Source organism: Lonchura striata, chromosome 18, assembly GCF_046129695.1.
Source record: "Lonchura striata isolate bLonStr1 chromosome 18, bLonStr1.mat, whole genome shotgun sequence".
In the NCBI taxonomy this organism is placed as follows: domain Eukaryota; kingdom Metazoa; phylum Chordata; class Aves; order Passeriformes; family Estrildidae; genus Lonchura; species Lonchura striata.
The window spans coordinates 4,213,286-4,238,471 of record NC_134620.1 but is presented as its reverse complement, the minus strand read 5'-3'; the positions used below and the strand labels follow the sequence as shown (position 1 = coordinate 4,238,471).

The 25,186-nt window shown below is 37.8% G+C and overlaps 2 protein-coding genes across 2 annotated transcripts in view; one reads left to right on the top strand and one right to left on the bottom strand.

Annotated features, from left to right (window-relative positions):
- Window positions 1-25,186, bottom strand: part of RSPH14 (radial spoke head 14 homolog) — a 73,073-nt gene that overhangs the window by 29,993 nt on the left and 17,894 nt on the right. The gene's annotated exons all lie outside the window — the stretch shown is intronic.
- GNAZ (G protein subunit alpha z) overlaps window positions 1-25,186 on the top strand; it is a 49,553-nt gene that overhangs the window by 12,219 nt on the left and 12,148 nt on the right. The window contains exon 2 of the mRNA XM_021549917.2: window positions 8,186-9,462. Within this exon, the coding sequence (XP_021405592.1) occupies window positions 8,740-9,462 (723 nt within the window). The 5' untranslated portion in view covers window positions 8,186-8,739. The remainder of the gene's footprint in view (window positions 1-8,185; window positions 9,463-25,186) is intronic.

Sequence of the window (25,186 nt, the reverse complement as noted above, 5' to 3'; positions counted from 1 at the left end):
GCAGTCTAATACTTCTTCCACTTCTCATCTCCCTTTTGCTGATAAAATCATGCTTAATTTGGGTTGTTAAGAAGAAACCTAGAAAATCCACAGTTCTCATGTAGATACCTTCTGACATCGTTCATATGGTTAATTTTATGCGTGGCCTAGGGCTGGAAAATACTCTCTACCTTACCTTCCCAATTAATCCCTGATGATAGCCTTGCCTTTTATGCTGATAACTCTCTTCCTTCCTTTCTCTTATTATACTAGGAACAGCATTTTAATCCATGATTCTGTCTTGTTGTGAGGTTAATAAAAAATGCTGAAGTTTTCTTGTTCTTCCCTAAATTCCCTTGTCCTTCCCATCATGAGAACTATTGGCTTTATTCTTCCACTGTACTGTTTTCCTCTCTTTTATTTTGATCAGCTCTTCGATGTTTTCTCTGCACCATGTTGCTCTTTCCTCTCATGTTTTCATTGAGCTGCTGCCTCTGAACTCCCTTACAATTCATGTGAGTCTTCTATAATCCTTTTTTGACATTTTCTCATGTTGGGAACTTACTGCTCCTGCGTACTCATTCAACCTATGTCTGTTTTTCTGTTTTTTCATTCACCAAGGTTCTTTTGATTTCTTCTCTGTGTAACATTACTCATTCTCTGTTGCTTAGCTTCCAGCTTTAACTATCACATTGCCAGTCCTCCCATGCTGTCACCCACCCTTTCTGTGAATTCAGTGTTTATTACTTCTACTGAAATGATTCCTGTATTTTGCTCTTCTCCTTCCCAAACCTTTTGCTCTGCCTCCCCCTGCAAGTCTACTCTTGCTAGCTTTCCAGTCCTGATCCACTCCCAACAATGTCCTTTCTCTAGCAAAACCATTCTGATGGAAGTCTGATGATCTAGGCAATTTCTTCTTCCATGAATACCCTGGATTTATTATATCTTTTTTTTTTTTTTTCCTTCCTAGTGTAATTAAATTCCATATGTGCAGACCCATCTTTACAGATTCTGAGTCAATCCTTTCCCTCTGGTATTTTTTTTTTCCTGTGTGCAGATTTCTGCTGATCTTATGCCAGTATGATATAGTAAGATGTGCCCATCTGCTCTTCTCGCCTCATCTTTCCTTCCTCTATTGCTATCTCTTCCTTCTTTTTTTCATGGATACAGGATTCCTTGCTTCCTGTGTTTATATACCATTAAATTTACCCTAGAAATCTTACCTAGCTTCTGTGACTTGATTCTCTCATTCCTTCCCTTAATCTTTGCTTTTCCTCCAGTTCCTGCCCTTAAAACCATTAGAACAGTTGTGATGTATTTCCATCTCCAAGACGCTTTCTTATGGATCATCACAGATAAAACTCATCTGTTGTTTCCAGGATTGCCATTTGCTGGAGCATCTTCTCCTTGCCTCTTGCTTGGCATTGAGCTTCAACCTTTAAATCTTCACTGGCTGCTTTTCTCTATTGCATTAAACAAACCTCCTGTCTTCAGGACACTGTTATCTGTACCCAGACTCTCATGTTCTCACTACAGGGATTCCCATAACTCATGCCTGTTACTGGAACAGCTAAAGCAAGCACGGTTTTGCTTTATTATGTCACTTTTAAGGCACAGGAAGAGAGACTTCCTTTTACAAGGCTATACTGTTTTCCTGTTACAAATCCCTCTTAAAATTTCTTTTGCTAAAACTACTAAAATGCCCTTATCTTTCATACGGTATTGTGTGCAATAAAGTTGTATGAGTGATAGGAAATTTGCCATTATGTTCAAAAAAATCTAATGTTTACTAGTGCTTTTAAAAAAAATGTAATAAAATAATCTCCTTAGCCCTGTAAGATTCATGAAACAGCAACCCTGTGATAGTGAGTCTTAGCTCTTGAATCACCCACATAGGGCTTATGAGTCCCACTAGTGAAAAAAAAGCCAAACAGCAGCACTAATGAAGACATAACCTCCACTGCTGTCATCACCCCAGTGCTTACAAAACTCTGAGTGGCTACTGCATTTTGTTTGCTGCTTTATTGCACACTTTTAAATGGGTCTGATGTTTGTACATCCCTAAAGCAGATGCTGTGTGTGTTGTTTCTTCTCACCCTTGTCTAGCAGCCAGGATTTCCTGCACACCCACTGCTAGACCCACTGTAATATTCTTGTTCTTGTAATGCTTTTTGATGCCAGTCTAAAGGTCACCTCGAAAGCGGCTGCTGTGGCAGACTCTGGGTTAGTCAAACCGCTGTGAAGCACAGCAAACTCCCCGTGCAGCCACTGACACTGCGCTGGGGTTTTGGCCATGCAGAGCACAACAGAACTGTGGTGTATCTGGCTCTATTCAAGAGTCAGTCAGTCTCATGTCTGGTTGTGTTGGTGCTTCTTCTCACTGTCTCACTGTCGTTTGTGGCTGTTGCTAAACACGGCAAAATTTAAATAACTCCTAAGTATTTTAGGTATTAATGCTTCACAGGATTTATGTTTCCAACTTCCTTTAGTAAGTGGGGCGTGCACAGTTAAAAGAAAAATAACCAATAGATTTTTGTTGAATACTTGGTTTATAAGAAATAATATGTTTTCACTGTAAGTTCTTAGGTTTCCCTAAATCTTGGATGAAGCCTGTATGCTAAATTTTGGCTGGGTGATATGCTTAGCTGGTGGATATCCCTAACCAGTATAATTTGTATTGTGGTACTGCTAAAGTTTGTTGGATATTTTCCAAGTACACAAAGACGTATTTAAGATCATTTAAGCTAATGAATAGAATATCTGCAGCAAGTCTGTTCTGTGCCATGTCAGGCAGACTCGATCATACACTGATAGGTCTATGCCTATACAGTAAGTAATTTTCTTTGGGTTCTCCATTATCTCCTTGTAAAACTTCCTTTGCCATGTATCACAGAATGGTGTAGCTATGTGGCAATACTATTAGTTGAGCTCAGATTTTATGCCACAAATCTGAGTATTTCTATAAAATCACAGTGGGAATCAGCAGATGAGAACCTAATGGACCTACCAATTGTTCTTGCAAGGGCACTGAAAGCAGATAGAGCTGGAAACAGTCAGTGCTCGTGACACTAAGGAGCTCATGGTATGGCACCAGTTCTGATCAGTGCCCTTCTCATCCCCTGCCTTGAACTGAGTTCTGGATTAAAGTTTTTTAATAATTGTCCTTTCACCTTCTTTGACAACCTTTATTGTAAGAATCCCATTCTTACACAGCAGTTTCTGTTATTTGGTATTGTTTACTGTGGCTAAGGTCCTGTGCCATGAATATGCATTTCTTGACTCACTTTGCTATTCCTCACATTTTGGTAACTTTTGCACAGACATTAGTAATTTCTTGGCTCTGTTTTGGGGACTTGGTATAGAGGATAGGTCCTATTTTTCAAATAGAGATCAAGATGGATCAAGTAAAAAAAGATTCCAGTCAGCTAATTAAATAATGACACTTCTTTCTTCACTCATCTGACTAACAGAATATACGTTTTAACTGCTGCACAAAATAAACCTCAAATACATCAGCTTCCTCTGCTGTTTTCTTGTTCAACAACTACATCTGCCCCATCCTTTGTTTTGGGTGAGATTATAGTGCCTTAATGTGTAGTTGAAAGTTTTGTCATAACTTGAACATACTTCCTTGTCTTTCCGGTTTCAATGATTGTATAAAGAGAATGCCAGTAATATCTGTGTCCACAGTTTAAAAATAACTTTCTTCTGCTAAAAATGGACTTCAATCGCCATACATAAAACAGTAATTTCTGTGAAGTTATTTCAACCTTGTATTTGTACATCATGCATGTCTCTGACTTCTTCCTGGATGCTTCCCTGATCCGAAAATCTGGACTGATTTTCCTATTTCTTGTGAGCCTCAGTTCTTTTATTTTTCTCTCTCTCCCTTAAAAAAAAGCCTGATTAGTAGAACACTTTATTTCTTCCTCAGTAAATGCCTTGGGTATGTCCTGATATACCACACTCCCTTGTGCCTTCTTCTTCTTTCATTAATAGTATAAAAATTATTGAAAATTAAAACATGCAGAAATAAGGTTTTGTTAAAGTACAGAAATTCTCAGTGGGTGTGTATAATCATTAGAAACTGATTACAGTAGCTTGGCTTACACTTGTAGGTCTTATAAGAGTTCTGTGCTACTTCTTGCTAAATTTGCTTGAGTTTGCTTTTACATGGGTGTAAAAGCTTTTTACTGTATGTGAATGGGCAGGTGGTCATGAATCTAAATTATCAGACCACTTGCATTTGAGGGATAATACAGCCTTGTGCCTACAACTCCAGCTGAAATTCCTGCTGCCAGCAGCATGCTGTGTGCAGTCTCTGTGCTGTGACAGTCATAGCCCCTGGTTTTGTTCTCAGATTAGGAGTCACTGCCTTTCTACAGGATCGAGGGGGAAGCATCTTTCCAGGCAGGTTCTGTAACTCTGGGTTCCACGGTGACGTGTCAGCAGCTCATGAATCCAGAGACAATGCTTGGATCTTTCCTTATGGAAGTGTTTACACTTCAGTTGTGGTGGTGTGTCATTCTCCTTCCCTATGGCTCTTCTCTCTCTGCTGCCATAACTTGGGAACATGCTGGGAAAAGGGATAAGTGTTTATATTACACACACATGGATCAGTTTGCACAAGCCAGGAGTGATGGATGGGGCAAAGAGCGAGCCCAGATATGAAACAAACAATAATGACTGATTTTATTGGCTACAAATGAGTGGTCAGAACATGGCAGCAATAAACAGCTTAATGGACTTCAACACTTTAACATAGTAACCAGAGCAGAATTTCGTTCAGGTGTCCTTCCTACTCCAGGAATTGGTAGCATTCCTCTTTGATAATGGCAATAGATCAGGATTTGGGGCATGTTAATCTTATCTTGTGGAAAAAGCTACTCATTCTAGTGATGACAAAATAGCCCATCTATATAATCAGATTTAAAAACCCATGTTTTCTTAATATTTTGAGTCTTCGGTTGTCAGGAGAAGGCAAGTATGTTAGTTTAGACACATAGATACAGTATAATCTACTCATTTGAATAATAAGATTTTAAAAAATGAAATTTACACAAGTGTGCAAGTGAAAGGAAGCAATAAGGCTTTCCACTAGAGAACTGAAAATACGCGTACCTAATTAGAAACTTACAGCCTTAAAACACTTACATGTTTAATATGAAATCTGATTTTAAGAATCCAACAAATTCTAGACTGCCTTATTTTCTGAGTGTATTCCAAGAGAAAGTAAACCTGGTAAGAGGAAGGTCATCTGTATGTAGCCAGGGCAGTAAACTCCAGTAATGGAATAGTCTGTGAAGTTTCCTGAATTTTAAAAAGTATTGATTGTGAACATGAGAGATTTTTTTTCACTGTATATGGGAAAACTTTTCAAATACACAAAACTTTTACTGTAGTGCCTATTTGAAAAGAGAATTTACGACTCATCTTTACAAAGTAATAATATAATCACCTCATTGTGCTACTACTTGAAATAGTGATATCCAAATATCATTGCAATATAAGCAATAGGAATGACTAGAAGTCAGGGGAAAAAAAAGAAATTAAAGAGTGTAAAACTGTGTATTTATATACTCCTGGTCTTTCCTACAGTGAGAGTCTACCTTTTTTTTGGTGTTAAACATATTAATGAATGGCAAACAAAATAGTTCATATGTAAAACACTGTGGAATATGAATGATGCATCTGAATGTGTTGTAGAAATATACAATAGGAAATATGCCACACAATGTATGAGCTGAATGAAAGCAAAAGATTGTTCCTGAGAGAGTCTTTCTACCCAACCATTTGTCATAAGTGTTTGAGGCAAATAACATCAAGTTTAAAAAAGATCTGCTTGTCTTATATGGTCATAAAATCTCCAGATTGATCCTAAGACTGCTGCCTTTTGGCAGGAATATGTGCCCTCTTGCTGCTCGTTGCTAGCAAGCCTCTTTTGTTCAGGGTGGAACTGAGAGGATAAAGAGAAGGAGCCTGGTGTGTTTCTTGCAAAATTCTTCACCTGTAATCAACACAGTGCATAGAAAGTGGCTTAAAGGATTCAGCAAGTGGTTTTATCAATGACACGAAATGAGGCCTGTGATGATGAGGATTTAAAGGAGGACCAGTTTGAAATGTGTCAGAATAAGTGTGATTAGTGGAAGCAGCTCTGATTTTTATATAAGTAAAATAAGAATCTGCCCTGATATCTAATACAGGAATTTCATTCTCTCTGCCTGGTTAGAAAGTTATTCATTAAGAAAAAGCTTCCTCAATTCTGATTTTTCCTTTTTGGTGATTATTGGAAAAAGTGACTTACTTGAAGAAAGTGTAACTCCTGAGTTGGGAGGGTTTTCCTTTCCACATCTTCGGAATAAGTAAAGTTGTGCTAATTACAATTCTATTAATGTGTACACTAGTTTTTAAATTTTTCACTGATTAATCTGTTCTTCACAAGCTAATGTTGTCTCATACAAAGAGAAGTATGATAAATATAGCTGATATTAAGACCCTTGTAGAACTTCAGACCAGGAAAAAGAAATACATGGTGCATTTAGGGCAAAGGATTTGGATGTCTTTACATTTAAGATGCTTAATTTGCCAGCCTGTTCAAGCACTGTGGTCCCTATAGGCAAAGACAAGGGACAAGCACTTCAAACTGCTATGGAGAGGTGACTCTCTGTACTGACTGGATAATTTAGAACAACTCAGAGTAAGATTAGTTTAGAATATAATTCTAACAATATTCTAACCATATTTTAATAATGGTTAGTTAGAAAGTTAACTACATGAGGTTGCAAGTAGTTGTAGTTATACTTCTTTTCTCACAAAAGCTTGAGGCTCAACATCTTGCTTGGAACATTCTGTCTCCTGGTAGTGTGGAGTCATTCTCTTTAATATGTATTTTAATTTATTGTCACATCTACATTTAAATATTGGTAAGTTCAAACAGGAAAACTTAAAAAGGCTTGTAGGGCAACTTTGAAAATGGTGTTGGGAGACTTAATTTTATTAAAATGTAGTTGAAAGTTTTCTTTAGTAGACTCTGCAAGTTTCTGTAAGGATCTCAGTGCCATGTACTTTGGTACTTTGGTTTGCAAATACATTCACTGAGGAGCCTCCAGGCACAAGTAACCAGGCAGCAGGAGAGGTGCCAAGGTGTGCTAGGGCAGCACTCGGGGAGGAAGCTGTGACATCTGTGATTCTGCTGCCCACTGTGCTCAGAGCTTAGTGAGAACAGCAAGCCCTTCCTAGAAGAGAGGCAAATGGTCACCAATCAGCTGTTAGTAATGTGTTTTCCCTCTGCCAGAGTAACTGCTTCCTGCTGCTGCCTTCTGCAGAGTTCCAACTAGCAGGCTTAAAGTCTAATCTGGGAAAGAATAATTGCTCTAACAGACACTGAAAAGCTCTCTGCCCTTGCTTGGGATGGTGTTTCCTGTGCTTCTTGTATGAAAAATTCACCTTGTAGTCATTGTTCTCTTTTACTGTAGCTCAGAAATTTCCTGTATTGAAATGGAAAGAGAGCAGGCTCAAAACCACTTAGCTTGGCTATGAAAAGAAGCTTACAAAGTTTGCATCTCTTTATTGATTAAGCAAAGATGCAGGTACTGTGTTTAACAATACTGTTCTCCAAGGAGAAAAAAGAAAAGAGCTGTTACAAAGATGAGCAACTCTTCATTTCTCAAATACATGAAGAAAAGTTAATCAGCATCTTTTGAATCTTAATTTAGTTATTTAAATGTTCAGTGGAGATAGATAAGATGAAAGAAAACTCAGGAGGATATCTGAGTACAAGATACTGATATAAATAGAAAGCCTAGGAAAAGTGGTTGTGAGTTTTCATTTTCTACTTCAGACAAACCAGAGAGAACAGAACTGTGCAGGAAAAGCACTGCCATAAGCTCTTGCTGAGGGAGAAACTGGGGCACAGCTCAGCACTGTTTGTTTTCACGTAGGTTTAGATAATAAAACACAGAAAGCTGAAAGGGAGATTTGATTTGCTATTGTTCAGAAACCACACTTCCTTTGTCTGTGAGTTTCAGCTGTCCCTATGCTTTTACTATAACTTTAGATATTTGCTTTTCTTTACATTTTTTTTTCCATCTGTATTTTCCATTTGGCATAATAAAAGGTTTGGAAGACTAGAAGTGGAGTAAAAAGTGAGTGGCTTGCTGCAAGGAAGCAGACTCTCTCATTCATTTATTTTCCCATTGTTTGGCAGGTGGAAAGCACAGATTTACAGAGCTGAACAGGATCAGCTGAAGAAGTGGGGGAAGAGAAACAAAACAAGTACAGTACTAGTGAAAAGAGCTTCAGCTTTATCTTGCAGCATCCCCACAGCAACCAGAGAACACAATCAGAAGAAAAGTCTAGAGCAGAGAAGGCAAAAGTGCAGCTTCTTATCTTTGGACAGAAGGTAGCAAAATCATTATGCAGAACAGAAATGGTATTTGATGGTTCTAGACAAACTGTGGCAAAGGGAAGTGTCCCGTCATTTACAGGAATGTGCCACAGTTCATGCACTGGAAAGAGGAGTGCCATGAGATCTGCTGAAGAGACTATTTCTGTGGCTGCATACCTACATGGGTTTGCACCCTTGCTGGGACTCAATTAGGTGGCTGTAGGCATCGGGGATCATCAGGTATTGGATAGCAGCCTTCATTCCATTCGGGGTGTACCTGGCACGAGAACTGAAAGACCCTGCAGATCTTTTTGAGAGACGTCAACAGAGTGAGCCAGTCTGCACCCTTCCCTTCTGTACCTGCCTGCTGTACCATGGGATGTCGGCAAAGCTCTGAGGAGAAAGAGGCAGCGCGGCGGTCCCGTAGGATTGACCGCCACCTGCGCTCTGAAAGCCAGCGACAACGAAGAGAGATAAAACTCCTCCTCCTGGGCACCAGCAATTCTGGGAAGAGTACTATCGTAAAGCAGATGAAAATCATTCACAGCGGTGGCTTTAACTTGGAGGCCTGTAAGGAATACAAACCTCTGATTATCTATAATGCAATTGACTCTCTCACACGTATCATTCGGGCTCTGGCCACCCTCAAGATAGAATTTCACAATCCTGACAGAGCATATGATGCAGTGCAGCTTTTTGCCCTGACAGGCCCAGCTGAGAGCAAAGGGGAGATTACCCCGGAGCTGCTGGGGGTGATGAAGAGGCTGTGGGCAGACCCCGGTGTGCAGGAGTGTTTTTGCCGCTCCAACGAGTACCACCTGGAGGACAACGCTGCCTACTACCTGAACGACCTGGAACGGATCGCGGCCCTGGACTACATCCCCACGGTGGAAGATATTCTGAGGTCTCGGGACATGACCACAGGGATTGTAGAAAATAAGTTCACCTTCAAAGAGCTGACTTTCAAAATGGTGGATGTGGGTGGACAGAGATCTGAACGCAAAAAGTGGATCCACTGTTTCGAGGGGGTTACAGCAATAATTTTCTGTGTGGAGCTGAGTGGGTATGACTTGAAGCTGTATGAAGATAACCAAACAGTAAGTGCACCTTCTGCTCCTTGTTCTCTTTCCTTCATTTCCTTTCTCCTTCATCAGTATTTGGGCTTTTATCTCCCCCTCCTTCTTTCCCTCCCAAGGCAGTAATCAGTAATCCCCAATCATTAGGAAAACCTGGAAGCTATGGTTCCTTTATTTGGATAGTTTTCCCCACTGAACAGTTAGTTATTTAATGTTACTTTTGGGAAATGGAGGTGTTCTGCACATGATGGCCAATTTTAAATTTTTTGGTGCCTTTAGCTAAAAGTTTACATGGTTAACTGTTACTTCAAACACCAGTTAAAAAGGTAGGCAGTAGTGACATCCTGGTGTACAGGGATGGTTCATTTGGACACCACAAAGGTCCTGGGAAATGTCTAAGGTAAAATACTAGTAAGTGACAGTTTCCTCCCCCTTTTTTTCCCCAGGATTTTCAATAGGAATTTGGGATTAAATTACTTTTTAAAATTAATTAAACATGTTTTTTAATTAGTATGACATTTTTATATTTAAAATTGTATTTTTCTTGTTAAATGGCTGGTTTGCCTTGTCCAAAGAACAGCCATTCCCATTTAATAGTCTTTAATGTTGTAAGCTTCTGTTGTTCACAGCACACAAACACAGTAGCCATGGGAAATATATGAATGCTTACAGATACACAAATATGTATTTGCTGTGACTTTCAAAGTGCCTGAATTAAGCTACACTGGGGTTTTACTTCAAATTTTTTTTTGACAGCCTTGTAAAACATGCTGTTTAAGAGAAGGGAGTTTATGGGTAGGAATGCACGATGGCCCCTTTTTTGTTGGTATAGCTTATCACATATATAGTATTTCCCTATTCTTATCTTCTGTAGTGATTTTACTGTTTATAAACAGCACTTCTATTTTCTTTTCTGTACTATTCTGATGAGCCATTCCACTGTCCTGTGCATAGACTTCCCATTCATTATTTGGAGATTCTTTTCTTGGCATTAGTGCCTTCCTACGGTAACAGATTTCTGTATCTACCTTTTTATTTAGTAACCTCATCTTGACATGAGAGAAGCATTGCCACTAATTCTTTCGCCTAATTTTCAGATATATTAGGTAAAGTATTTAACATTAGACCCTGACTAGGAGTTTCTTGCAATTTTGACTTTTTCTGCCTTACTGTTCAGATTTAAAAATCAAAAATAGCTACCTAAAAGGGAAAAAAATCCATATACTCCGAGAAATCCTTATGAGCATTGGTCCATACAAGACCAACAATAGAAACTACATTGGTACATTACTGAAACTGCAACACTGAGACTGCCACTCATGAGAAAAGCCCTACAAATGATGGAATTGCAGAATGTAAAATGCTTCTTGGTGTAGTATCTGTGGTGAAGAGAACTGCTAAATAAAACTAGTCTACTGCCAACATAACTTACTGCTTGAGAGAGCATGTAAGAATCTGGCTGATTTATAAACTGTGAAAATTGAGCAAATGATCTGTATGAATATGAAAACTTCTGTGATCCTGTTGACAGAAGTGGAGAAATGCTATGCATGAACTCTGTCTTTATTGAAGATGCGTTAAAATAATGATTGACGGATATGGTGAAAAATGAGGGGAAAATCAGTTCTGCACACTGTGGGTTCTGATTTTAGCTCAGTCATGAAGTCTGCTGAGGGTGAGATTGTTGTAGTGGCACCAGTGAGCAGAACAGGAGAACAAAAATAATGCCCAAACTATTGGCTGCCTGGACAACTTTTCCTTTGTGTGACATTTTAAGTGACTAAGTTACATTTATCTGCCTGAAAACAAATAACAGAAGGGGAAGGCTGACTTTTTCAGGGGCTTTTGTCTTTCTTCTGCTATGCTTTATTCTGGGTAACATCACTCCTAGGAATAAAATCACCTGAGTTGACAGTTTGTAGACCTGGACAAACCAATATTTTTGCTTGTTTATGAACATACGTGATATTTAGCTGTTTACTAGAGAGACAGATAAAAGAAGTATTATTGTTCACTTTTTTCCTCCACCATGTATGCTCTATCACTCTGTAACAATATTTTTTCTGCTTATCTAGGGTTATTTGGCAATGTGATCTGTGTCTGGTTTCATTTCTACAATATCTTGGGAGGTCTTTCCCTTACCTAATCTAATAAATATAGCTTTATCATTCCATGCACCACAGCTAGTTAGCATGACTCAACCACGTAACAGCTGCCTCTTCTTTTGACAATTGAAAAATTGTAAAATACCTTTGGGTTGCTACTGATTTATTGTATGATTATTATTCCTGACCAGCACTATGAGAAGGTTGCCTTAAGTTTTTATATCCCATGCTGATGTTCTTCTCTACTATGTCAAATAAATTACTGTTTTGTTTTTCATGGTCCTTAGCAGCTGATTGAGCCATTGTACCTTTCATTACATATTAAGATGCCATCTCTGGCCTTTGATCATGTTACATTATCAAGTAATAATTTTTTTGCCTTCTTATATGTTGCATCCTGCACTTCGAGGGCACTACCCGTTAATATCAAAGTGTCTCATCTTTATTTCAATTTCTCTTTAAATGAATGTGTGCTAGAGAATGTTGAATACTGTGTACTCTCAGAAGTCAGTGCTGCTGCCTGTCCCCATTGGAAGGATTCTTGGTTCCTTTGGGAGTCCCCAGCTGTCCAGCTCTGTCCTGCTGTACATTTCACAGCTGGTTTTCTTCCACAGCCTGTACATCCAACAGGGTTTGAGACTGAGAAACACTTCAAAGGTGCAATAATGAAGTTCATAATGAACTGAGTTAAACAGGAATGTATGCCTGAGAATTCCTGAGGTCAGTAGCCACAAGAGATTCACATGGTGCAGGAGATACCAAGTAAAGGTTGTACAGGTCTAAAAATGACACTGGTTCAGTAATAATGTGAGTGTGGAAGTTAGAGGAAAACTGCTTGCAGGTAACAAGTAAATTTTAGGCTTTTTGGGGCTATTTTTTTAGTATCTTTCTAGAAGGAAGATGCAGATGAAAAGAATGCTGCAGCAAACAGTTCAGGTTGGAATAGGCCTCATGCAACACTAATTGCTGGGATCATAATCAAACTTCTCAATTATCTAATTATAACTGGGAAACCTTCTGTCATTGAATTTAAAGTAAACAACATTGGTAACATTTTTTCATTTTTTTCTGCCCTTTTTTTTTTTTTTTCTTTTTTTTTTGGTTTTTTTTTTTTTTTCTTTTTTTCCCTGAGGCCAAATACTTAAGGGGCTTATTTGGCTTTCCTGGCAGTTCAGCTTTTTCAGTAATTCAGGGTATTAAAAATCCTTTCTGGCATGCATTTCTTTTACTGCAATGCTAATAGGACAGAGGGGAAATTGTGATCTGTGTACCCATAGCCCTTCTAGCACCTGTTATTACCAGTGGTAAAACATCATGGCAGGAAACATTTTTCTGACAAACTAAGTCACTTGAGAATCCTAGGAAAAAATTGACCTACACTGTTACATTTTTTTATGAAGCTTTTCCATTTCAAGACTTTTCATAGTGAAGTTTGTGTGGGAGCAAAGCCTAGATGACTTCAGTACTCATGTGTGTTATCTTTCAGCACTGCAAATGAAATTCTAGCCTTTTTGCACTTAACAAAGTAATATATATAGTCCCTTACCCAACTTTAACTTTATATAGTAAGGCATCACAGTTCCAGCCTCAGGACTTGTATCTGTCTGAGAATGTGCCTTCTAAAATATGTAAACAGCAGTAAAATAATCAATATACATAACAGGAAATGATTGATTAACTGCCAATTTGCAGGTTTCTTACTAGATATTCTTTCAAGTCTGAAAATTTATTTTTGTTTACATTGTTCCTTATAAGTGTATGCTTCTTATGTGAATATTCTCACATAGAACACAAGGGACAGCAATTTTTCATATTTTGGATTTGTTGCCACACTCTGAACTTTACATTCTATGTAACTTCAGATACTAACAGTAACTTTATATGCTAATAACTCTGCCTATATGTTCACTAAATTATTTTCTCTAATTGGGGAAAAAAAAGCAATAAATATGATAATGTGCCACATTATGGAATACAAAACCCAGACTCATTCTAATGCCATTGTATGCTTGCAGGAAGATGCCAGTATCAGCCTGGGAAGCTTTCCTGTGAGGCTTATCTATTTCATGTCAATAGACTAATCCCTAAGACAGCCCTGTATTTAAACCTACAGATAAATATTTCTGTCACTGTAGAGCAGTAGAAGAAATTCACAGGGGCAAAACCCGAAAGATTTTTGCCTGTTTTGGAAAACGATGGCACAGAAGTAGTGGACCTACTGGGCAGTATTTGCCTGCTTTGGTATCCAGGGCTAGCTGTCAGACTTACATCTGAATTGATGACTGAATTTCCTGATGTATTTAGGTAACAGCAGGTAATGGCTAAAATCCCCCATGACAAATACCTGAGAGATGATGTAACTCCCGGGTTTTGGTCTCTGTGACTGGCTGTATTCAAAAGTCCTAGACTAGGTAAGGTGTTTTGCTGTGATTTTTAAATGAATCCCAAGCTTTACAACACTAAAGTAAATAAAACACTGAGGCATCAGGAGTAGCAGAATGCTCCTATCAGGCTCAGAATAGTACTTAGGTGGAAAGACTTGGGTACTGACAGATGAATAAACAGAACTTAAGCTAAAATCTCAGTGATCCAGTAACACTGCTGCTCTTCAAACTGTAGAAGAAGGAAAAAACCCCAACCAAAACCCAGCTGAATTCCAGGAATGCCTATCAGTGTAGAGGCAGTAAAGCGTGCTCTGTAAGTGCAGGGTTAAAGCAGCCACCAGTGTAGTACACATGAACACAAGGCACCTGTCAAGCACTGGGAGAATTGTAATGAGTCAGAAAGCCACAGCCACTGACAGGCAGAGGAGCTGATCATACACATGGATAATATCAGTAGGATAAAGAATGAGTTTGTGGAGAAAAGGAACTGAGTGTCTCTGCCTCTCTCAATGGGGTTGAAAAGCTATGAACATCTTCTCAATATATTGTATAGGAAGGATCCAAGTGAAATTGGAGAACTGGTTATAGCAAGCAAGGAGTTGGAAGAGGAATACACCAGGGCAATACAAGGTTCTTCGACAGCATATTGTCATCTTTAAGTGCAACTCTCTAGGTGAATCTATTGTAAATAATTTCCTTAAAAGCAAGCTGTAAATTTGCCCTCAAAGAATCCCTTGAACATTAAGGAATGCCACATAATCTTAGGGCTGTGAGGCACATGTGACAAGCCTGACCTAGCCTTGTGGAAAATATACTTCTTGGACAAGTAGAGTTTTAATCGTCAGAAGTTAATTAGATTCTCTGTAACTTAATGCATATCAAGTAGAGTGGCAATCAGTTTTACTTCTTTGTGATGAAAATACATAGCTTTTAATGCAAACTTAACAATAAACTGAGCAACTTTTAAAAGACATATGAAAAACATTGATGATATAGATGTAGCTTGGAAATTCACTTGACTGCATTGTAAGGAGTCAAGATCCCACTGAAGCCCAATGCCATAAAAAGAATAATGTGGTTTGAGTTTAGAATCTTAGCATCCATGTAGTGGGTAGAGAAGTGTTGATATCATCTCTCATAATTCTGTATGCTGTCTACTTAACAGTCACAGTGAGTAGAAAGTAGAAATGTGCCAACATAAAAAAAAAGGAAAATTCCACCCTGGTCTAGAAAAACAGCTACTTTGGGTTATTTTTGTAGGTGTATAAGCTGTAACAACTCTCTGTGGTATGCCAGCCCTGGGGAGAGTAGTGGAGTCCAATTAGCCTTAAAAAAAAGCAGAAATGCTGGAACAAAGAAGGATCCTTGCTGCTAATACAGCTTCAGAGTGAGTTTTGGTGGTGGTGGATTTTTCAGAACTTTCCTCCATGATTACAAGTCAGTAATTTAGATTGCAGGTTAAACCAACAGCCATGTCAGGCCAGCATTGGCCATGGACTGGTCCCTGAGCATTCTTGTTCTTGGAGGGCTACAGGATTCATCACATTCTCTTTTTTAAAATTTACTATTGTCTGCTACCTTTACACTAATATCCTTACAGAGTAATCATCCTAATAACCTTTTATACCAATCAGTGCAACATTGGCTGAGCATGTTCTGACCGAGTTAGACAGCACTGGTAAAAAGGCCCTGACAGAAACTTTGCATCTTAAGAAAATGTAGATATTTGTTATAGGATGTTGTGAGAGGTGGTCAGTTTAAGCTATAGAGTTTTGCAAATACACATATTTTATCACCAAACCATACCTTGAAATATTCTCATGGGCAGTTTGAAGCAGCACTGAATCTAGACTAGAGCCTTTTCAGATATAACTTTCTTTGTTCCTGTTTTTTTTTGCATATAAAATATTATGTGTATGCAAAACTCTTACCCAACTTGAAACTCATTTTACTTGTTTCCTTTGTAAGGATCATTAGTGACTACTCTCTGTCAATTCTGCAAAATCCCTGAACTGAATTAATACATGAATTTAAAAAAATCTCTGTGACTTGGTATACAGCTGAAATTAATTATAATTCTGATATATTGTTGTCTTAATCCTGGCCTGTGTTCATGGCATGTATTAATGTAGTGTTATCTGTTACTATAGTTATCCCTTCTGTCATTAACTAAGATATTAAATAAGCTTGGCCATTAAACAGATCCTATACACTTGCATTTACTTATTTGCCCTTTTTGTTGCAGTTTTACTGCTTTCAGCCTTTTTTTTTTTTTTTTTTTTTTTTTTTTTTTTTTTGGGATTGTGTGCTGCCAAGACTGAATACGTATGCCTGTATCTTGGGAAAGATTTTTGAGCATCAAAATGCATTTTTTGAAAGCTATTAATAAGCTCAGTTAAACTTTTAACTTGTCAACCAATGACAGTGTCCCCTGATTATACTTCAAAATTAGCAGACAATGAATAACTCCTCTACTCCAATTAATTCAGCTCTCTAACTCCTGTCACTTATTTTTTAGATATTTAAGCTTGATACTGTCCTTTCTTTCCATTATTAAGCTGATTGAAACTACTTGCTTTCAAAATACACAGTCCACATACTCTGTGTACTTTTTCTCATTATTTACTGATTGGCCATATTTTACTTTGCTAATAGGAACCAATTCCCAGCCATTTCCCATCAGTAATAATAAACTCTTGATAATATTTTAAGCCAATTTAGCATAAAATGAGAAGCTGTGGGGAGAAAGCTTGTGCCTAAACTGATTTTGTAGCAGGCCATGGTGGTGTGTCAGATGTGCTGCACCTCCTCCAGGCTGGCTGGGCCCCTCAGTTCAGCACCCTGATGTTCTCTCCCTCTGCTCTTTCCCTGCCAGCACAGCACTGGGTGTCACAGCTGCTGACAATGGCTTCAGCCTGGTCCTGCCAAAGCTCCCAGTGCTTCCAGCAGCCTGAGCTTTGCAACTCTGACAGAGCAATGAGCTTATTGCCATTAATATTTCCCCAGATCAGTTGGAATTCTGCTGGTGTCAATTACTCTGGTAATGCTGATTAGGGATGTCATTGGACTTGTCAGAGTACACTAATTTTTATAAAGCCTGTACTAGGTGTAGTCTGATAGTGTGCATTCTCCTGGCAGTGCCACAGAGAGGGATGGCTCCAACAAGAGCTTGCCAAGTGCCTTTGCTGTTCTTCAGAGATCAAATCAAAGTAGAAATTAGAAAGAAAGAAAGAAATAACCCCTCAACAACCCACATATGGAAAAAGGAAAAAAAAATCCAACTGAATTGGAAATGTGAGAGGTTAACAAAGGAGGTTAAAGATATGTTAAAAAAATATCAAATTTAAGTTGACAAGAGTAAATGCTTTGTGGCTGTGCCTAAAATGTCCTGGAGGCAGTGTTCTGCAGAGCATGTGGCTGTCATTGCTATCCAGCAATCCAGACTGAGACTTAGAGCATTTAAAAAGGTTTCAAAAGGTTAATTAGTTTTATAGAGCTAAAAAAAAGTGAAGTACCTGCTTAATGTATAAATACCTGAAGGACCAAAAAAATGCTCAATATTTAAAGAAATACGTCATCTAACAGAGAAAGGCAAAGAACAACTGGCTGGAAGTTAGGTCAGATAAATACTGTCTTGAAATAGTGGCGGGTTTAATTCTGGTTTTTTAGGAAAGAGACTGAACCAATTTTTCTCTGGCAGCTAAGTCTGATTCAGCTGGCAAAGACATAAAGGTTATTGATGTGTTAGAAATCATGGAAAAGCCTGATCATGTCATGATTCCTGGTCATGTGTAGGAATAGTGCTCATTCCTCCCAAAAGGTGGTTGGATCAGTAGCTCAACTGAAGTGCATCTACACCTACACCCACAGCATGGGCAACAAACCAGGGAGCTGGAAGGCACTACACAGCAGGAAAACCATGGCATAGCTGCCTTCACAGAAATGTGGAGGGATGACTGGCACCACTGAGTGCTGCAACGGGTGGCCAGAAACTCTGCAGAAGGAATAGGAGAGCTGGTAGGTGATGTGCTGCTTGCAGGCTGTCTTGGCACAGCAATCACAAAGGGAGTGTTTGCAATTCTCAGAAATCAAGGAGGGACTCAGCAGAAGTGACACCTTGCACTTGGCCTGTTCAGGAGACTGGCTGTCCCTTGAGGGGACAGTCCTGAGGCCAGGAAAGCTGGACATCCTTCAAGAAGGAAATGTGAAAGGCACAGGAGCAGGACAGGCTGTCCCCATGTGCTAAAAGATGAGCCAGTGGGGAAGAGCTTGTCTGGGAAACCTGTCTGCTCCTGGCTTAGATGGGTGTAGTGGTTTAACAAAGAGTCATGTAAAAGATACAACTAGATGATGAAAATCCATGTATTTATATCTTCATACATGCAGCTTAAATAGTTGAAATACTTGTTTTACTGAAGAAACAATACTGGGAAATTATACAGAATTCCAGCAGATTATATTGTAGATGCTGATTTCATTTTATTGATAATAGTTTTCAAACAGCAAAATGAATTAAAATATTACTACCATTGATTTTAATATGAGCAAAACCAGGCTCCAGATTTTAATTCTTTGTATTTTGCTTTCCTGATTAATACTTCTGTATTTCTGTGCTCTTTGCATTCATTATTTGCTGTGAGGAAATTGGTAATTTTTATTAGTATGAATTTTCTTTATTAATACTGCACATTCTCAATTGTTTCCTTTATTGGTAAATAGATCCTGGATGGTATCTTGCTTTCTGACTCATGAAGCTAACTTTCCTATTTAGAAATCAGTTTTATATGCAATTTGTTGTATTGCTCAGTGTATAGGTACAATACAAATAGGGAAGTTCTTGTACAATATCAGAGAGAAGTGAGGCACTGTACAGCTAAGAAATATAGAAGAAAAAAGTCTAGCTTTCCCCAGTTTGATTTTTCAATCATTCTTCCTCATCAATATAATTATTTTAATGAATAATTCATCCCCAATCTGTAATACCACTATGTCACTTTTTGAAGTTGACATAACTCAATAACAGCTCCTGCTAAAAGGGCATCAGTCACACAGCAGGGCAATGTCAAGTGAGGTGCAGCTGGCCAGCAAAGAGAAGATGAGTTATAAGATAAAGTCTTGGCTCACCTACATGATTATGTATTGAATTTACAGGCCATGCTGGTAGATTGCTAATATTTTTCCACTCTTTATTACTTGGTATCTGAAGTCTTTCCTATCCATAAACCTCTAAAAAAAGATACTGTTTGGTTTTTGGTTTTTTTTCATTTTTTTATCCCAGTTATAAAAATCATTATTAAGTTAAAGATGGCATAATTAGTTTTCAATTTTGCACTAGAGGCAGAAAGATAAATAAATAATATGATTTTAACATTTATGCAGTAGTATTTTTGCTGAGGAGCCCTGTCCCATGTCTTGAGGTTTTTTGCTCCAAAGTAGCCAGCATGTATCTTGAATGGAAGGTAACTGAGTTATTAGTTAGAGATTTAGTTGAAAATTATTCTGAATATGGATTTTACAGATGATATGATTTCTGTTAGTTGCAGGTTCTACTTAATGTGAAGATTTTAGAGAAATTGTAACCCTTTTTTCCACTGAAGGCTTTTGCAAGGTGCCTTCTCAGTTTGCCTTACACAAGGGATTCTAGGGCATGCTCATGAAGAAGTGATCAGAGTTTTCTGGAACAGCTTGAGAAATGCTTTTATAATTCTAGTGTTTTCACTATTATGAAGATGATTATCCTCTGAACAACAGAGAAATTACATGATTATCCAAAAGTGCAAGCTGGATACCAACAGGTTTTCTATGATAATAAATCCTGGACATAAAACACCTCCACTGTTCTTAAAATTCAGTGGTAAAATGGTATCTGTGTCATACAGCTGTGATTATGGCATGGGGCATTTCTGGTGGGAGAAAGAAGGTAAGTTTTTATAAAATGGAAGTGTCATATGATGACAAATGCACCTTCCAGGGAGAATGATTGAGCCACTGCTGTCTAAATCCCCTAATGTGTCCTCAAAGGATCTTTGCTTCAATAGTTGTTTAGTGTCCTGCTGTTCTCTCTCGTTGTTCAGCAGATGACAAACACTTCCTCTAAGTCCTTGCTGCTCCTTTTGATGTGCTCTTGATTCAGCGTTGGTATTTACGTCATCCATTGCTGTTCCAGGAGCCCAATCCCCAGAGCTGAGGCCTGAATGGCAGCATCATAATACAGAAGTGTGTATGACAGGGGGTGTATTGTTTTTTAAATTGTAGTTATTAAGCTTTACAGATGCAGTCAAAAGAGCATATCTGCAGTGACTCTACAACAACAATTCCTAAACTTTTCCATATTATAATGTTTCTTTTCTGGGTTAGAGCAGTGGAGATGAGGGATTTATTTATTGATTGTTCTATCAGCTTGCATCAGTGACTTAATCTTCCTTGTCTGTCTTGCTTTTCTCAGTTCCAGATGTGTATGGCTTATAAAAAAAAGGGTATTTTTTGAAAAATATACTTCTTTAAACACCTTTTTACCATAAAAATGTCCCAGAGTATTTGTTGCATGCAGAGCTTGGATAATTGGTTTAGTTGGCTAGCATATCACTTGTTTGAATGTCTTTCAAAAAAAGGATTTACCAAAAAACATGCCAGAAATCAGGCTGATTTTATAGATGAAGACTAATAAACATTTGGATAGATTTTCATTGGTATGCAGTGGTCATCTGCCTTATGATTTGCAAATTTTTTTGATAGTAACTTCATGCAAACAAGTCAATACAGCATTCTTGACTTTGATTATTAAAAGGGACAGTATTTTGACATATTTAACTGTTTATTTTCACAGACTTATCCTTTAAAAATACTTTTTTTTCTTGGAAAATGAAAACCACACAAAACCTCTAGTAAATGTTCTAACAGCAAGCTTTTAAATTATACATCTATTTACTATTTGTTTTTCATAAATTTTTAAAAGTTGCCTTTATATTACATACTGTACTCCATTCTCGTTGAGGGTCAAAGTACTGCAGTGGAATCTGCCCATACAATGGTGTTTTAAGGACTACAGTTTATATTTTGAATCAGAAATACAGATTTCCTAGAATATAAATGCTTGTTATCCTACTAGAATTTTAGTAGTGCTTAAGATCCAAATCTCTGTAATGAGTAAACAACCAAAATAATTAGTCTGAATAAGATTAATGAATAAAAATATAAATTAAGTCAATGCATTTTCTGCTTCCAGTTAGATTTTCAAAGATTAAAAGAATGTTGAGGTTTTATACTTATTTTAGAACATTAAATGTACTCAGGAGTTCAAATGTATAAGAGCCTTTTTGAAAGGGTAGAATTTTAATTTTGTATCAAATATTCTATTTGCAATAACTAGAAGGAATTAGAAGCTTTATACAAGTAAGATTTCAAAATTTAATTAAATAGTTTGGAGTTGTGCAGTATTTTTTTTAGTTAACAGAAATAGTTCTGTAAGCTTAAATCATCTCTTCCCTTGAGAAAGGGTTCAACTTCTAATAGCAAAATCTTAGCAGCATTTTATTTTGCATTGTTCTGGGAAATCTTGTAATTCATTCCTGCCTTCTCTGCAGGTCAGGTTTGTCCTGCCTATCCCTTCTGCTACCACTGTGAGGGATTTATTCTAGGCCTGCTCTCAACAGAATGCATTCGCTTACACACATGATCATTTACAGACAAGAACCCTAAATTTGACTGCCTGCTTCAGCAATACAGCATCTGTCATTTAAACTATCTCTTTATCCCTTTTTATGAATATTTTAATGCCAAGAATATAAGCACACTTCTGTGCTATTTCCATGGAAACCTGAAGAGGGACTTGAAATGAATGCAGTGGAAAACAGAAGTTGGAGGAGAAGGCATCTCGTGTTCTCTCTCTGTACTTAGGACAGGTTCAGGAGTCACCAGACCAAAATTATTTTCTGTTATAACTGGGTACAAAATTAATTACAGTATTTCTGACCTAATATTTAAACACTAAGTTGAAAATAGGAAGGCAGTACACAACCCAAGAGCTTTTTCCCTTTTAATGGGTTGAATAGAAAATCAGTCTACACTTCCTTAAGAAATCCGAGAAATGGACAAGTGATAAGTAGCCTTACCAATAAATGAAATCCCTTCCAGCCTGAAAATGCCTGTAACTTGGTTAGTTTTCCTCTTTGTTTCCTCTGTTATAAGTAATTCTCAGAATGTCCCTTTCTTGATTCAATCCTAGATGTATTAATTAAGAGTCCTCCAACCAGACAGGAGTTATTTTACAGAGACAACACTAGAAGCTGATTTGTTACAAAAAACATCAGGCAGGATGCCAAGACTACTGCATTGTTACTCACATGGAGTAAACATTTTAAAAAAGTTCGTATTTTTTTCAAAAGTTAGTAAACATTAAAAAAAAAAAAAAGTTCTGTAATAACAGAAATAATCAAATGTTCAAATAGCTTATCTTTTTTCCTTCCATGTTGCTCTATGCTGTTTTCCAACTTGTCATTACTCCGCCAGCACTTCCTGTGATTCCCCTTGTGATCCCACAAGAACCAGTTCAAGAGAGATGTTACAGTTTTTGAAATAAGCCAATAAAGCTGTTTCTGTTGTCTCCTGAGAGCAGGAGAGTCCCATGAGACACTTCCTTGTGTAACTGTCTCAGCACATCTGACGCCCCTCTTGATCTCAGCTATCAATTTCAGCTGGAATTACTCAATGGCGAGATAAAATAAATTATGTGATATGTTAGATGTATGGAATCTTGCAGTTTAAGGAAAAACAATCTGGTCTCACTGAAATTCACACACACAATCAACAGTGAAATTTGGTGATGGATGTACAAAAGGCACAGCCCTATCTTCTAGCAATGCAAATTCTAGGATTAAAGTACCACAAGAACTTTTTCCCAGTGTAGGAGAGAAGGAATTTTAGAATAATACAAGAGTATCCATTTAGAAGTAGCCACAGCTAAGATTCTTTCTCAGATTCTTTCTCTGATACCTAGAGAGACCCTTAAATACACCAAAATTACTGTACTAAACTAGTCATGAGGAAGCTGGAGACAGGATAAATCTGCCTTTCTGCAAATGGTCAAATGTATGGTGATTTGAAAAAATTATTCATTTGCAGGGAAAAATATTTTCAACCATTATTATAAAAGAAAAGCAATTAAGAATTTCACTATTTTAACAAGATCTTTATATTTCAGATGGCACAGCCAGGGTCTCAGAGGTGCCGAGTTTTTTCCTAATTCCTTTGCAAGTTTGAATTGTTTTAAACTGTGCAAGCTTCTGTGCCAATATGAATGGTACAAACCATTATTATGGAGATCTGCTCAGCCTCTAATGGTACAAAATTATATAAGCACTGTTTCTCATCTGGAATGTTCAAGTCAGAGGAGGAAACAGCACTGGAAGAGTGAGGAGGTTGGGAGTAAGTTTGAATTGTGAAGCATTGTGGGTTGAGGATGAGGTGGAGAGGAGTTTAAGTGCTCTGGTGCAATCAAATAATCAAGAGTTAGTAAATGGGAGAATGTTGTTGTAACTTTATTTTGACTGTCTTGTTTGTGTATATTTTGATTCCAGCTTTATATTGATGATAGGTTTTTTCCACAGATTTTATGCCTCTTTCAATGAATACAATGATTTTTCTATGATTAATGGGGGCTCATGTGATAAATAAGACTGTCAACTGCAGGAACACTGCCATCATCTCTAGCAGAGGGAGGAAAATGTGAAATGAATGGAACAGAGGGTTACAGGAAAGCAGAAAGTGAATGTGGCTAAAGCAGTGGAACACTACTGAAAAACTGGACTAGAACCTGGCATTAAGTCCATGATCTTTTTTAGTCCCAAATGTGTTTACTAAATGACAATTTTCTTAGGTACACATTCTTCCTTACTCTTCTCAAAGGAATCTAATTTGAGACACTGTGATTTGATTTTTAGTAGGTCTGATTATTCAGAGCTACACTAGACATCACTGATATCTTGAAAAACCTATTAATCTTTGTTAAATACATTAATATATGTGCTGAAAATTTATGTTCTAGAAAATTAGATTGGGTGTCTAGAATTACTGGGTTCCTTCTAACTATAATTTCTCATTGTACGGATTGTTTCTTCCCTATAATTTCTCATTGTATAGATTGTTTCATTCCCTATTTATAAGTTCCTTTCAACAGCACCTCTTGATCTGACAACATGCTGTGGAAACAAATGTAGTCAATGAAATATTCAGATACAATAATTATAAGCTTGAGAAGAAACCAGTAATTCTGGTTTTTGAGCAGTTCATAAACAGCAAGTCTATAGTAAAGCATGAATCTATAAATTGAGTTGTGACTCTAAAGACAGATATTGACTGGCACAGGACATCGTCCATCCTGTGAGTTGAATGAGACAGAGCTCAGTGAAGAGAAAATGTATTCCTATAACCTGAGACCACAACATTGTGTTGTTTGGGGTTCTCTTAAATATAGTCCTGATCGAACAAAATAATTTTTACTTCTTTTTCTGTAGCCCAACAGTTTAGAATTTCCATGTCAAATATGGGAGAACCGTTTTTTCAGCATACATCACCATTTCTTTTATTCTTCTCCAATTGCTCTGAAATAACTTCATAGAAATTATCTCTTGAAACTGATTTGTCATGAATCCCCATAATGTTGCTTAAAACCAAAAGAATTTATTGAAAGTGAAGACAAGATTCTCCATGATGCTAAACATGCTGGTTTTGCACTCTTAGTATTTGTCTCAGTTTATGCAAAAATTGCCAAGATCAGACCCAGATTCAGGCCCTCTGCTTGAGGCTGCTTTGCAGTTTCCCTTCAGCTTTCTTCCTCTTGCCTTTTCATTCTTGACTCTGAACACTGACCTTTGTGCCCCTCAGCCTTGGTTTCTTTCAGGTTAGTAGGAGGCAACCTCAGAACCCCCACAATGGGAAGAACTTTGTGAGAATTACAGGCAAGGCTGCTAAAAATACCCACTTTACTCCTGCTACCTTAATCTTGCAACATGGACAGGCTACAAAGGGAATGCAGCTCTTGTTCCCACAAGAGCTCTTGCTGTGCTAAACTCTGTAAGCATCCTACTCAAAATATCTTCAAAGTTGCAATAAAACAATAAGCCAGTCTCCTGCAAGAATTTCAGCTGCCTAAACTGTGAGGGTAAGAGGCATCTCTCTCCCCATGTCCCACAGTCTGAGAAATGGTGTCAGGGTTTGTGAGACTTTTTTTCCCCTGCAGTGAATTTCTCAGTATAAAGG